The sequence below is a fragment of the Pseudopipra pipra genome, chromosome 12, assembly GCF_036250125.1.
Source record: "Pseudopipra pipra isolate bDixPip1 chromosome 12, bDixPip1.hap1, whole genome shotgun sequence".
In the NCBI taxonomy this organism is placed as follows: Eukaryota; Metazoa; Chordata; class Aves; order Passeriformes; family Pipridae; genus Pseudopipra; species Pseudopipra pipra.
The window spans coordinates 2425001-2440361 of NC_087560.1; the positions used below are offsets into that span (position 1 = coordinate 2425001).

Here is a 15361-nt window from a genome sequence, read left to right on the forward strand (position 1 = left end):
GAGAGCTGAGGCCAACTTCTAATTCCATAGGCAGTACTTGTGATTTCACAGGTCCATTTTCCTTCTTGTCCTTGGTTTCCTCCAGTCCCTTTTCATTTTGCAGCAAAGGGCCTCCAAAGAGGGGAGTCGACAATGCAGGAAATAGTGAAACTGTTCATGAAGTGCTGACGTAGCTGGAATAAAAATACTTGGGGTTTTTTCAGCCTTCCTCATGTGTTGCATATATTGCTTTTGGGTCAGTCATGTGGATCTAACCTGTTTGCTCCTGAAGATGTGCTCACATTCCCTTTAGCTTTCGGTGAGTGCATGGAGGTTTCTCAACACTGGTCATAACTGGTCCCTCTGATGAGCTGAGGGGATGCCATTTTCAACAATTCTGGTTTTTCCCTTGGCTGATAGAGTGAAGCTATCATGGTGTGGAGGGGTGCAATGCTGGCCCCAAACAGGCTGCCCTGCCAGACCAGTATTCCTCATTGAGTACACTGAGTTTTCCTGGACTGTGAGCTGCCAGGCTGCTTTGTTTGTGTGTTCTCCATGAAGTGGGTTCTGCAGTATGGTGGTGCTTATGATGTGTGCTCAATTAACAATGATTTTAATTAATATGTGTGATATTGTGTCCCTTGGTTCTCCTCTGGTCTCTCTGTTGACAAGGTCAGGCTTAGTTCAACTGCAGAAGTCTGAGAAGGTGTGTGATCGAGATGTGTTGACATCAAATTTTATCAAAGTTTAATCTTATGTATTTACATGCTGGTTTTGAGTGAGGTGAGTCATTTAGAGGGTTTTTTAACTATATGGGGTTAAATTTTTCATAGTTTCAACTTTTTTCCTGGATTCTACATCCAGAAATAGAAACAAACTTTGTTGCCATGATGGAAGGGTCAACATCGTAGTACCAGATAACTTCCTTATAATGTCCCACTTCTGTTCTTTAGTAGTTTAACCAAGATTAAACTACAGCACTTCAGACCAATGGGAATTCTTTCCAAAAGGAAAAAAATAAAGTAGGAGGGAGAGATGGAAATGCTGTTTTATTGTAGAATATTTGTTTTACTTCTCCTCAGAGTTGATATTATAGAAGTAAGTCAGTAATGAGTTGTAGTTACTTTGCCATTGTGCACGAGACACTTTGTGTGGTACTTTGCAGGTTCCCTTCTGTTCTGTGTCATGCAGAACATGCCTGCAAGGCTCCATCCTTGGAGATTGCTTGGAGGTTGGGAAATGGGCCTTTGACTTTTCTCCTCCAGACTTTGGTCGTGCTGTAGTCAACATTGTACTGATTCAGGCAGCAGGGACTTCCAGCCCGTGTCCTGTGACCAACAGTTGCATGAGAAGTAGGATAAAGGTGCTCTGCATATGTATTGATAATCCATCAGAGTTTTTTTTATTCTTTGTTGGGGTGGCTTGTTGGCACAAGAGTTTTTCTGATCTTTGTTTTGACTACTTGGCATAACTGATACCTTCAGCAAACTTTGCTACCCGTTAGGAGAAGTGAACCAGGGATCTTTCTCTCAGATGATCCTTTCAGTTATTCTGAGTGATGTTTTCAACCTGTGAAAGCACAGATTGGCCTTAAGCAGCTTTAGACACAACAGGTCCTTGGCCTTCAGCAGCTTTAAATTTGTTATATGGGGCTCTGTAGCTGTGTTTGGAGAATTTCTAAAAGGGCTGACTAGTCATAACACCACTGTGGTCCTTAGTGAGGATCAGCTTTTCACTGTCAACATGGGATGGGATCAAACTTTTTTTAGAATGGGTGTTATGTAAGGTTATGTTGTTTCGTTTGCTTCCTGAGTGGAAACTTCTGCTTTTGCACCGTTCTTTCTACATGGAAAGTAAAATGCAGTTGAGTCAGCTCATTTTCCTGCCTAACAGCTCCTAAAGCAAAACTTATCTTGGAGTATCTCCTGCATTTTGCTCGTAGTTCCATTGTGATATACAAGAATAGGAAGAATTAATGTAGCAGTCTCCAAGTATCTTAGCTTGCTGTTCAAGTAGTGCTGTCTGGTAAAACTGGATTTGGTTTATCATTAGAAATAATAAGGTTTATTCTTTGCATTCCTTTCAACTTTTTGTATTGACTGGTTTCTGTGAGAGGGAGGTTGGCTCTCCTTAGCTGACAGCATTTCTGACTCCATCCAAAGGCTTGCTGACTGGAACAAAATTGGTCCTATTTATTTTTTTAATCCAAGATGATATCAGCCTTTGGCAGGAAGTTGCCCATGAGATAGGACTGGATCTGAGAGCTGAAACCATTTGTTGATTTTTGCAGAAGTAACTTTTCCTTAGCCTACATCTTCCAAAATAGGACTCTACTCTGGCAGGCAAGCACGTGTGTGCTGACCTTTGAACACTCAGATGAAAATCCTTTGTCAAGCAAAATTATCAACTTCCCTTTTGCAGTGAAATTTCCATGTCTGTAATGCGTAATGGAAATTGTTTTAGTGTATCCAAGTCAAATTATGCCTCATTAAATATTTCTACTCTCCTTCCCCATGGTTACTTATTTGTGTGATAGACAAAGGATTGGTTGTTGGGTTGTTGGTTTGGGGTTTTTTTCCACCCTCCCGTTAAGGTTCAGCATTCCCTGTCCTCATTCACTCAGTTTCTTTGGGCTTCTCCAGATGGTGGGAGCTGTGGAAGAAAACACATCAATGATAGATGAGCAAAGGGAGGGAGGCACCAGGAAAGCATTGTCAGGAGTACTTTATCAATGGTCGTTCCCATAAACCAGTTGTCAGGGAGACTTTGAAGTGAGTGAGATGAGTTTCAGCGTCTCAGGTGGCACCACTGTATGGATCTGTGGAATGGGAGTGTGTGTTCCAGGCTTGTAGGGTCTGAGACTGGAGTATCTCTTCAGCACAGAGTGAGGAGGGGGTTTGCAGGGAATAGGGGCACACGGGGTTATGGAGGTAAATACCAACCTGGAGCAATGATTCTGTTTTCAGTGGCTGTGGCGGGTGGTCAGCAGGGCTCTGTCCTGACCTTGTAGCTGGAGACATCACAGGTTAAAAGCATTAAAGTTTGTGTTTCTTGTGACCTTAAATATGATACTAACACCTGGTTGGTAACAAAAGACATCTTAGACTTTGGTTTTCGTCTGCTGCAGAGGTTGTGTTACCCTCTGTGTCCTGCAGCAACGGGAGTGAAATTGTTTGGCTTTTATTAAAAACGCTGCTGCAGCTTTCGTGGTGGTGTTGTGTGAAACACTGACAGATGTCTGACTGTTGATGCCCTTCCTAACTGGCAGATGGGGGTCTGTCTTGGTCGTGTGTTCCTGGGTATTTGAGTGACAGGAGGGCAGCTTAGAGCTGCTTTTGTGACTCAGTTTGAATGCAGAGTTAAGAGCACAGACTAACAGTGAGTAAGTGTAGGAAGAAATGTGTTGGTTGAAGACATACAGCTTCTGTTTGGGGATTTTTTGTGTACTTTTTAGGAAGGATTTCCTAGTCCTTCTGCAAAAGGTCATCCTTTTGGTAGAAATACATCTTGAACTGCCTTATTTCAGAATTTAACTGACATTATTAATAATAATAACACATGCAGTATTTATGGTGATGCTTTATTTCATATTTTGTGATAGAAGGTGAGTGTTTTTAATTTGAAGGATATGATATTGCTTTTCATGTTTAATTGGATGTTATGGTAGCTGAAGTGGCAAGTCATCAGGCTGACTAGATGTGTAAGATAGATCCAATGCTTTTCTAATGTGAATAAACTATGAATAATAGTAACATTAACAAAGTTGCACTGTGTGAGGCTCTTGCACAGAGTTAGAATCACAGAATATCCTGAGGTGAAAGGGACCCACAAAGATCTTTGAGTCCAACTCCTGACCCTGCACAGGATACTCCAAGAATCCCACCCTGTCCCTGAGAGCATTGTCCAAACACTTCTTGAACTGTGTCAGGTTTGGTGCTGTGCCCACTGCTCTGGGGAGCCTGTTCAGGTGCAAAAACTTTTCCTAATATCCAACCTGAACCTCCCCTGGCACAACTCCAGGCCATTCCCTGGGTCCTGTCCTGGTCCCAGAGAGCAGAGCTCAGAGCCTGCCCTCCTGAGGAAGCTCTAGATTGCTGTGAGGTCTCCCCTCAGCCTCCTCCAGGCTGAAAGAAACCCGATGCTGACTGTCAGTGGGTCATTCTCTTTTGTGTATGGCAGCATCTGAGAATGCTTCAAGCAGACTGGTCTCTAGTAGGAGTCTGGCACCAAATCTGGAAATTGGGAAAAACACATTGAGTATAAGAAACTGGGCAAAGCTAAAGTGGCTGCCAGCCAGGGAGCTCATACACTGCTTACAGCCCCCACACACCCCCCAGAAATTCTCCTTTCTTTCATCTGCCAGAGAGAAATAGCTTTCCTTAGTGATTCAAAGTGTGGTGTGACTTCAGATGGGATTAAAGATGAGGTGAGGTGTCTGTGTCACCTGGAGGGAAGGAGGAAGGTTCAGTCAGAGTAACTGCCTGGGAGAACTTCTCTGGCTTAGCAGAAGTGACTTAGGGAAGAGTACTAGAATATGCAATGCAGAAAAATGAGCTGAAGAAATTAAAGAATTAATTAAAGTTAATTCATTAAAAGAACCTTGTGTGATGTAGGAAAAGAAAACTGTTATGTGCCAGAAAGACAAGTATGGCCTTTGCTAATAAGTTATGTGGTTTTGCCTCTTAATCCAGGTAGGAAAAACCTTTCAAAAAGACCTATTTCATCATTCATGTAAGAAATTAAACAAAGCAGCCCTTCTTTCCTCGTGTCCTTTGCTTCCCAAACAAACAAACAAAATCAAACCAAAACCCCTACATGCTTACTTACCTCATGTTAAAACAGGGGTTTAAAAAAAACATGAGAAAAATGATGTTCTTGGGCTGTTGAGAGTGCTGTCTGTAAAAATAACTTCAGGAACTTTAAACCTTCTACTTTGACTTTTCAGCCTGATTTTGCTGCCTCACTGTGTACCTTCCACACTTGTTTCTAAAACACAACTATAGACTCTAACTGAAATTCCTAGATTAGATTAGTTCTCGTAACAAAGATAATTCTTACTGGATGAGACATTTTGATCTCCACAGATAACCAAGATCCTTTTGGACTGAGTACCAAGTTCAGCTGAGAACTGTCTTGCCACCGTTGTTGATGTGTGCTGGGCTTTTTTGTTGCATTTTTATCCTTGTTTATGTTCCTGGTAATACCCATATTCTCTGTGCTTTTTCCTCCAGTGTTGGCAGGTCTGTGCCCTCTGAAATCTCAGCTGTTTAATGAGTGGAGTGTTCCTGCATTCCCGTAAAATTTGCAATAAATGGATCACTTCTGTCTTTACAGTGGTCGTGTGTAATTTATACCAGCTCTAACATTATCCAGTTTAACTTGTTGTTATCTCTGACACTATTTGGTGTCCCCAGACCTCTAAAGGAGATGCTTGGCAGTCTTGTTGGGCTGTAACAGTGTTTGCTTGTACACACCAACTGTTGCCATCGTGTCCTCGATACCTGTGTCAAACCTGCAGCTGGTGGGAGTTGTGTGTGGTGCCTGTCACAGGCACTGCTGGAATGGAAGGTACAAAGTGCATTGTTTGTACTCTGAGAGGGTGTTTTATCTCTGAGTGAGCACTGACTTACCAGCTCTCACTTTGCTTTGTGATCCTGGGACACTCTGTGTGCTCACTTTTCATGTCCTAGCTTTTTGTTTTAAACAGATCATGTCGTGGCTCCTCAAAGTCTTTATTTCTTCACTCTGAATAACCAGCTTAGTGTAGGCATCCAGATCCAGTGGGAGCCCTGAGACTTTTAAGAGGCTTTTAAAAATAGAAGTGGCATCTCCATTTCTCACTTGACAGCCATATAGGTTCATCAGGACCAAAAATTACAGAACAAACCCAAACCTAACCTTTTTGGCCTGTTCTTATTGTCACAACTGGCACGGTGTGTGAATAGTAAACGATGAACTTTAAATCATGGTGGCCAGCTAGTATTGGTTGCATAGGAATTTTTTAATAAGCCATTTTTTTCAACTTTTTGGGTGCTTAAGATGCTAACTTTGGATGAAGTAATTTTTTTTTTCCTGACAGCAATATTCAATTAGAGTTATCTTGGTTAAAGACAATGTTTTCTAAATCTACAGATATATCCAGTTTACAAGCAAGAGATTTGGGATAAGTTTTTCCTGTTCTTGGGGTTTTACTTTGGGTTTTTTTTTTTGTCTTGCCAATTAAATGATGCTTTTCATATGGACCAACCATATGTCATCTCAAATTAAGCAGAAGAATCAAATACCTGTTCCAGAGAGGTTATTGGTCATGACTCTTGCTCGTGGCAGGACCTGCCCCAGTTCCAGTGGCTGTGAAACTGTACCCTCAGCTCAGTCTCTTGGCCAGTTACAACCCTTGCTGCTCTCCAGTTGCACACTGGCCTGAGAGGAGCATGTTCTCTAAGCAGCTCAGTTAATGCATTCCTCCTAGAGACAGGCAGTCTATAAATAATCCTCAAAATAAACAAACTTGGCTGTCTGTATCAGGAGCGCAATTTTAAAAGTTATTTTAGATGAGACTGAGTTACCATCAAGTGTAGCTTGTCTTCCATTGCAAAGGGAATGAGAGGTAGACCATAAGTTAGTTTCTGTGCACTTTCACAGAGCTGTAGTATCTGGATTGTAAGCTCTAAAACACATCCTGCAGGGACTCAGTCCCTTTTAAAGTTGGGCTGTTGTTGATAATTTCACTCGTGTCAAGCAGTATTAAGTTTCTACTATTGTGCTGGTTTATAGTCTTGAATTTTATATTGAGTATTTTTGGTGCCTAAAGTCGTGCATTTCAAAGGTTGCTCAAAGCAAAGGTCTCAGGAGCAGGAAATTGCCTTATGTTGTATATACACGTGGCACCCCAGTTCTTTATTGCCTTACCTACCTCAGCCACTTGTATATGTTTATTTGGCCAGTGTTTAAACTTTAAGGACCTTACAGTATTAATAACTTCCAAGGTGCAAGACACTGCTCTGTGTCTCGTTGTGAGGTATGAGATTCTTTGTGGGGGTGAATAGTTCCATGAAGAAAGGCCAGTTAACCCCAAGGAGCCCATTCAGCCCACTCGAGTTTACCAGTGTGCTGGGGGTTCCTATGGGCTGTCCAGAAGGAACAGAATACAGTTTGTCCCTTTAAGTTGTGAAAGAATAACTAAAGCTGTTTGCACTTGTGTTTAATTCCAGAATAATTTGTTTTACAACGTTGGAAAAAAATGTTGACCTTCACCCTGGTGTGTCGCTTCGTGTTCATCTACTGTATTTTTGAATGGCTGCAATAAAAGACTACTGCCTCTTTAATTTACATAGTGATACAAGACATTGCTGAGATCATCTGAAAATTCCTTGCAGATGTTACTAGGGACTAAAGCCAAACGTTCAAGTTCAAAATGATTGGACTTTGTTCTCTTGTGTGAGGCTGTGTGACGCACTGGTGTGTTGCAAGTGTTCCCCACCCTGCCTTTTACACTGATCTTGAGTCCTACTTCATCGGTTTTTATTTTTACTGTAATTCTTCTAGAAAGATCTGATATAAGAGCAAATTTCTGAAGCTCCATTTATCTACCTTTATAGAATGAGACTGTCTACTGATGTAACACTAGAAAATATTCTGTTAAAAACCACTTAAAAAATAATTGTGAGTGTTTTTACTGTGAGGGTGGTGAGACAGTGGCACAGGTTGCCCAGGGAGGTTGTGGATGCCCCATCCCTGGCACTGTTCCAAGCTGGATAAGGCCTTGAGCAGCCTGGTCTGATGGGAGGTGTCCCTGTCCATGGCAGGGACTAGATGACCTTTAATGACCATTCCAACCCCTTAACATTCCATGATGCTGTAATCCTGTGATCCAAACCCTGCAAAACCTACTGCTGACAACAACAGAACAACAAAATGGGAGTAATCCTTGGGTAAGCTTGTGGGGGAAATATATGGTTACAAACTGATGGCCCTCAGCTGGGGATGTTTTCCGAGTCATTCTCTCCCAGGATTCAACAAACTGAGGGTGAAGCACATTGATTTTCAGTTATGTGCCTCTTCTTACTTCCTTTTTTGAAAGTAAGTTACAGATCTGCTTGCTCGGTTCAAAGTTGCTTTTAATTCAGGGATAACTCTGAGTGGCTGCAGAAATGATTTCCTTTCCTTTTGTGTCTCTTGAAGACTTGCATGTCTTGCAGTAAAGACGTTGCAACATGTTCTCCTTTTCCAGCTCAGCCCACTGAAACACATCAGACCCCACAGCCCCACATAGAAACACAGTAGCACAGGAAGGACCAATGCTCAAAGTTGGAGTAGGCCCAGCTTGAAACTTGATGCAGCAATTCCTGTTGTTCTGATGCTGATTTGCTCAAAAGGGTGGTGAGACTTTGTAGTTTGACTCCTTCCCCCATTGCTTTCTATTGTGATCCATGTCCAGTGGTGGTGAGTGCCACAAAGTTTGTGTTTTATCAGGGAATCCCACTGAAAAAATATTTTAATTTCATTTCACTTCTTCCATTCTTACTTCAAAGGAGTAAGATAAGATTTTGATAAGTGGGAAGACAGCTTCTCTGAGAGGGTGAGGTTTTTATTGCGTGCAGGTCATGCAAAACAGGTCCTTATTTTTAATTTTAATAAACTGTGGTGCATCTCTTATGTTCTTTGATAGATGGGACTAAAATGAGACCCTTTTCTAACGAGCAAATCAGTATTAATTTTTTTCACAGCTTCTTTGCCAATTTTTGTGGTTAATCACTTTTTAAAATTCCTTTGGCTTATATGTTTTAAAAAAGCAGAGCTAAACAATTTAAAATGCTAGTACATTGAGTACTTGTGTTTTGTTTTTTAAATGAAGTATTGCTTTGCCAGAGCTGGAGAAATACTGTACTGTGGTAGGTATAGTATGTATAGACAGTGTGTGCTATCAGAGATTGATGTTTATTTGCATCCTGCAAGGTGCTCATTTCCTGGCTGACATCTTGCTACAGCTGCACATGGAAAGTCCAGCTGCTGCAAAACTAGTGTTGAGCCACATGAAAAATTAACTTAAAATACAGGTAAATTGCGTACTAAAGGTAAAAATTAAACATTCTAATATTTGCCTGCCAGTGGTTACTGATATTTCTTTACATTAATTTGTATATGTTTCTTTTCTGCCTGTCTTTTACTGCTCGTAAGGAACACTGAGGAACACGACCCTTTTTGCTGAGCAGTCTGAAGACCAGAGAAACCTTTACCTTCAGGAAGTATTTGCTGGTGCTGCTGTGACAGCTGACTCGCTCCAGCCAGAATACTTGGGTTTGGTTTCTTTGGTTTCTTTGTGCTGCAGCATTTTCTGCAGCAGGAGCTTTGTTGAAAAGAATAAACCAGCCAATCTCTTAGTCCAGCCTGTGGTTCTGTGTAGGGGAAAGTTGCAGTGGAGTCCTGGCTGGGACAGATACTGTAGCACTGCAGAACCTGAGATACTGCCCCTGATGGCTACAGGGTTAAAATCGGGGTGAGGGCAGAACAAAAGAGTAACAGTGATGCCCTGAGTAAGCCACTGTTCTAAAAACTAAAGTAACAAAACGAACTGTTTCAGCCTCCCTGCTCAGCTTGTCCCACATTCCTGCAGGAATTGCGTCAGGCCGCTTCTGTGAAGGTTCATGGTAGGAAACCATCGGTACTGGAGCTGGAAAAGGAGCCTTTGGAAGTGTCCTGTACATTCAGGATGTTTAGTGTTGTAATGTTGTGAGCTCTTTGCAACATTTCACAATATCTCTCTAAAATTAATGCATTGCAGCTTAATTATGGGTCAAATCTGCCCAGATGGGTTGGAATAAGAAGGAACATGTCTCTAGGGAGTGGAGTGGTGGGAAAAATGGTGGCAGAAATGCTTTTGGAGTGTGAGCTGGACATGACTTTTTGGCTTAAGCCCAAAGAGGCCTTGGTGAGGCCAGTCCCCCTGGCCTCTGACACTTGGCTGTGTGGCACTGAACAGTGGCACAGCCTGAATTTCCTTGGCTGTGCCCAGCAGTGCAGGGTAAATACAGCAACGTGCAGCTCCCGTGGCTTTCCACTCATGTGGCACCAGTGACACTGAATTTTGGTGTGCAGATTTCTCTGCCCACTGTATTCTTTGACAGTTTTACTGGAAGCTGTAGAAGAAAATACCCTCAGTAAAGTGAGGAGTGAGGATGCATCCCTGGCCTATAGTCAGCAGGATCTGGAAAGGATTTTGAAGAATTATAAGCCCTCAGCTACTTTTACCCCATGCTGCAAGGGAAGTGCAAGCAATTACAGTCCTAGCTAATACACAAATTGCAACTTGGACCTCATCCTTGCAATCTGCAAGTTTGTGATTCCTGCAGCAAATGCTCCTGTGTCACTCTGATCTATGTTTACTGACTTGCTAGGTGGGCACCAGTGTGTCACACCTTTGCGTGACAACTGCACTTGAGCAGTTAAAAATAATTATCCTGTAAGCATTTGCACTCTAAGAATTAATCTGAGTGTGTGTTTTCTGAAAGCTTCTAAAACTTAGCTTCAGATGGACATCCAGATGTTTCTGGGCTTCTTCTCCATTCCATGTTGCATTTTAAAACTGCAAGCTGTGTGATCCTTTGCAATCAAAGTCACAAACGACTCCTCTGTATTAGACTCGAGTAACTTTTGTATCCCAGTGTGTGACTGTACAAAAGAATTAATAAAGGAAATTTTCAGTCCAGAATTGCTGCTGAAATGCTGTAGTTTTGGAGGGTTTTACATGCTGTAATTGAAATGTAGCTGTAACCAGCTCGTGGCCATGCAAGTGCACTTGGCAGGAAGTGGTAGCACATGTCGCCAGCCTTGCTCTACAAACGTGTGCAGCTCACCACTTCCTGGCACTGAACTGAAAGCACAAAAGAAACATCAGTTTCTAGTTCATTTTGGCCTCTAAAAAGTTGCATTTGTTAAACATGGTAGTGTCATAACAGAGGTACTTTTGGCCTTTCCCTTTAGATTCTTCTTTCAGCTTTGGAGTTCACCTTTAAGAATTCTGGTGAAGTTCATACTAGAAAGCCTATGATCAGAGAAGGTGCACTTTGTGGAGATCCTGAGTTTTAGAAGTGGTGAAAGGAATGGTTGTATAAATCATTCTGGCAATGTGAGGGAAATGAGTAACCACAAGAAACCAGTCTGTGCAAGACGTGGACTGGTGCTCGTGGGGAGCTCACACTGCAGCTGGGAGCCTCCTGGAAAACCATCCCTGCAGGAGTCTGTCACTGCTTGTGCTGCTGTGTCTGAGCTTCAGAGTTCACAGCACAGGCAGAATTATCTCTAAACCACAGTAGTCTCTGAACCTGGTTTTCCTGATTGTTGTTACACTGAAGCTTCAGGCCCAGACACAAACGAGCTTTTAAAACTGATTTAATTTGCTGTTGCCACGGTACAGTTCCCTTTGCAGAGAAATCCGTGTTTGTGCTTTATAACCTTTGGGGGCAAAACAAAATCTATTCAGAGCAAAGGTTATTTGTTTTCAGACCTCAATACAATTACCTGTGACTTCAGCAGCTGTGATTGCACCTAGTTAGGAGAAAAATCTTTACAAGAGAAGGAAAATTCTGTCCATTGTAAAATAAAACAAACTTGCCAAACTTCTGTTACAATATAATAGGGATTTTGAGAAAATATGCATAATTCTCATGTCATTTTTAGAAAAGTGGGAATTATTGGAAGATCTTTTTGCCTGTAAATCTACTAGTGAATCTTGGGAAGTTGCAATTGGAGCAGTAGTCATAGCATTTTAAATGAGTGCAATTAATTTCATGTGCTGTTAAAGTGCTGATGTGATATTTCTTCTCATAATTTGTATTCTAACTAATGAGCTGAACTATGTATCCAGAGCACATTAAGATTAAGTGGCTGAAACTTGGTATTTTCAGTATATTAAAACAGTAATAATGCATGTGAGAAGAAGGGAAGTCAAATAGCTAATGAATGTCCATATTTCATATTCAGATTCTACTGTGGTATATTAAAAAATCCCATAACTTCCTGTTTAAGTGATGGATGACTTCTTGAAGCTAGAAACAGCATTTTTTCCCATTAAGGTACTCTTGATAATTGTCAGTTAATTTGCATCTTAAGAAAGAAGAAATTAAATAAACAAAATAACTCAGCCCCACCCCTATCTTTTACAAACTACGACTAAATATCAAGTAACTATTTAAGATTCAGTGAAGAGAAAATGGGCCATTAGTTTCAAAACAGATTATTTTGGAGGGTACATGGGGTTGGCTGCCCAAAAATCTGTCAGTCACATAGTGAGACTTGAATAGTCTCAATATGACCTATGTTATAGTATAGGTTTAGAGATGCAAAAGTTAAAGTAGTTAATAATGGAAATCTTATGTTTGATTCATAGATCCATTTCACTCCTCTAAACTTTTAAAAGACATTATTAAGCCCCTCTAAGATAATTTTTTTAATTTATTTTTTTTTTGCCCATGACTTAAAATCTGTCTTGAAAATTAATCTGAGAACTGATGGGTACCTCGGTACCATGTGGAAGTGTAAGGGGGAAAAGGAGAGAATTTGATGCCTTTGATTGATACCTTTCAGAGCTTCCTAGAAAATCTAAGTTCTTGAAAAAGTCCCATTCATGGTGTACTTCAGCCACCTTCAGTACCTCCCTGTAAGACTTGTCTGCTGTGTTGTTTTACCATTTACTGTGATGTCTGGTTAGACTGCATTAAACATCAGTTTTCAGAAGTAGATGCTGGCTTTGAGAAGGAGCTCAGGGGTCACCATGGATTTTAATTTAGAGGTACCAGGGAATTGACTGCAGGGGCTGCTCAAAAGTTCAGGAGAAATACGTGTTCAAACTGGTGACCTTATTGGTGTGAAGTGGAAGGGTTTGGAGACCAAATCTTCTCTAATATTCTTGGCCAGCTGGTAGTGAGGATGAGTTTAGTCTGGTTTTGTTGTGCAGAATAACTTGTCCTGGCCACGCTGGGTGCAGATGAAAAGCTCTGTGTGCTCTGAGCACTCCCCAGGGTGTGCAAGGGGGGACAACTTCAGAATAATTCTTTGGACTGAGTGTGCTCTGACCAAATTGCCAAAAGGAAACTGAACACTTCCTTGGCATTAACTGCAGACCTGAAGAGTATCTCTTTCTCTGGCAGGAATCGACTTCAAGATCAGAACAATAGAATTAGATGGAAAGAAAATCAAGCTGCAAATATGGTAAGTATTCCAAGGGAATTTAAGTTTGCAGTGAATATTGTATTCATTTAGAGAAGAATACTTCAGAGCTTTTGAGCTTCAGAGTCCCAGAAGTTTCATACCTTTAATTCATTGACTGTCCATGAGGTTTGTGCTTTCCTCTGGCTTGCTCTGGGGGTGGTTCTGCTTCAGGAGCACAGGAAATGGCCTGTTCACATGCAAGCATTTCAGCAACTTCCCATTCTGTCCAAAGCTGTCCTCTGAAATGTGCTTATAGCTGTTCCCTGTGGAGGAGAAATATTAACTGCACAGCTGTAAATTAAAATATGCAGCCTAATAAAATGTAATCTCTGCTACTTTGATACCTGGTTGTGCTCACCAAGGCACAGGGGAGTGATAACGCTCCCGCTCCCTGCCTGGGGGTGAGTAGAGACTGAGTGTGCTGGCAGCAGCAGGTGGGTATTTCTGGGGTAGCACTGTTACTGTGTTTAAAAAGACACCTCTGAGTGCAGATGAGTGTAACACAACTCCCTTTTCCCCCTGAACTGCAGGGATACAGCTGGCCAGGAGAGATTCCGCACCATCACCACGGCCTACTACAGAGGAGCCATGGTGAGTGTCCCTCTCAGAGTAGCCAAACACAACTGGTGGAACTGGTTTGCTCTTCTTAAGGTTGTATCCTGTAAGTCTGCAACTGCAGGACTGGATAATTGTGGCTTGAGATGTGGGGAGTGAAGTTTGTGGTTTGGTTGGGGGTTTTTTGTTTGTTTTTCCTTTCTTAAGCCTGCTGGGACTTTGTCTAGGCCTGTTTTGGTGATGAAACTTCAAGCCCTATTGTCTTTTTTCATACAATTAACATTTCAGCAGATTATAATAAAGTTGCCAAGCTTTAATCAGACAGGTTTGGTGTTGTTTTTTTTTTTTAATGCAGTCAACCCCTTTAAACATTTGAAGTGTGTGAAAAATGAGTAATGAATTATTTTAATATTAAAAATGTCTCTCACTGAATTGCTTTTCCTTCAGCCAGTAAAGAATGCAAAATCTGGGCTAGAAATACAATCACCTGCAACAGCTACTGTTACTTTTTTCTCCATTGGGAATGACTTGAAGTCAAATAACTGGCTCCAGCCTTGCACCCTGTGTGCTACAAGTGCTTGTAATGCTCTTAATGCTGTGATTTGAGATACTTTATGTTGGAGCACTGTTAAAACTTGCTGATTACAAGCTGTGCTGCTGTTACATGGTATTACTGCTTTGTGTGAACAGTGGCAAAAGATGTTAAGTAGTAATATTTGGGGTAAATTCCCGGCCATGGCATAATGCCTTGAAAAGGATTATAGGTGAATTAAGTCTTATGTTGAATTTCTTTGCAAATATAATTAAACCTACAGCATAGATCAAAAGTCAGCCAATAGTGCTAGCTCATCTAACTAGATTTTCCTAATTTTATTTAGGGAATTATGCTGGTGTATGACATCACAAATGAAAAGTCTTTTGACAACATAAAAAACTGGATAAGAAATATAGAGGAGGTAAGTGCTTCATTCCATCTTAGAATTTCCCTGGGACAGATAATAAGTAATTTTTCACTCATTATAGTAGCCAGCATTTATGGCCAATTTACTGTGCAATGAATGCAGCAGTGGTTGCTAATGGGACTAATATTATTTTGTTCATTTAAGGATAGAAGGTAGAAAACTGAAGTTTGAAAAGTAAGCACAAGGTGTTTCAAAACTGTTCTTACTGGATGACTTTTATTGTTCTTTTTATACTTTGGGTGTGTCTAAGGAATGGGAAGGAGCAGGATCTCAAGGTGCCCACCTGTCACTTAGATGATGAGAGAGATCTCTGATTTCAGTTCTCACTGTGTTCTGTGTGTCTGATTAGAGAGTTTTGAGTTTTTCCTTTGCTCTGGGGTGAGCTTCCTTCCTGCTGACTTATGGTAAATTCTTTGATGGGACACTCTGCCAGGTAGGGATAGGTCCTTCTGAAGTTAGAGGAGAAATCGTAATTTTAGTGAAGCTGTAATTAGGTAACAGAATCTTACTGTTTGTTTTTCTTAAACATAAAATCCATGGGCTTTTCTTTAGTATTTTCTTTGGCTCTTAAAATTCCTGTATTAGTGAGCCATTTCATGCAAGAGTGACTGGGCTAAAAAAGTTCTCTTGCTGAAGTGATTATTAATTTAAAGAGACTT

General features: G+C 41.2%; 1 protein-coding gene across 5 annotated transcripts in view; it reads left to right on the forward strand.

Annotated features, from left to right (window-relative positions):
• The window catches only part of RAB8B (RAB8B, member RAS oncogene family), a 28893-nt gene that overhangs the window by 3048 nt on the left and 10484 nt on the right, over positions 1 to 15361 (forward strand). For all 5 annotated transcript variants that reach the window (XR_010433668.1, XM_064668382.1, XM_064668383.1 and 2 more), the window contains exons 2-4: positions 13125 to 13185; positions 13716 to 13776; positions 14619 to 14696. Coding sequence is in view for 4 of the 5 variants with exons in the window: in XM_064668382.1 (XP_064524452.1) it covers positions 13125 to 13185; positions 13716 to 13776; positions 14619 to 14696 (200 nt within the window). In the remaining variant the exon portion in view is untranslated. The remainder of the gene's footprint in view (positions 1 to 13124; positions 13186 to 13715; positions 13777 to 14618; positions 14697 to 15361) is intronic.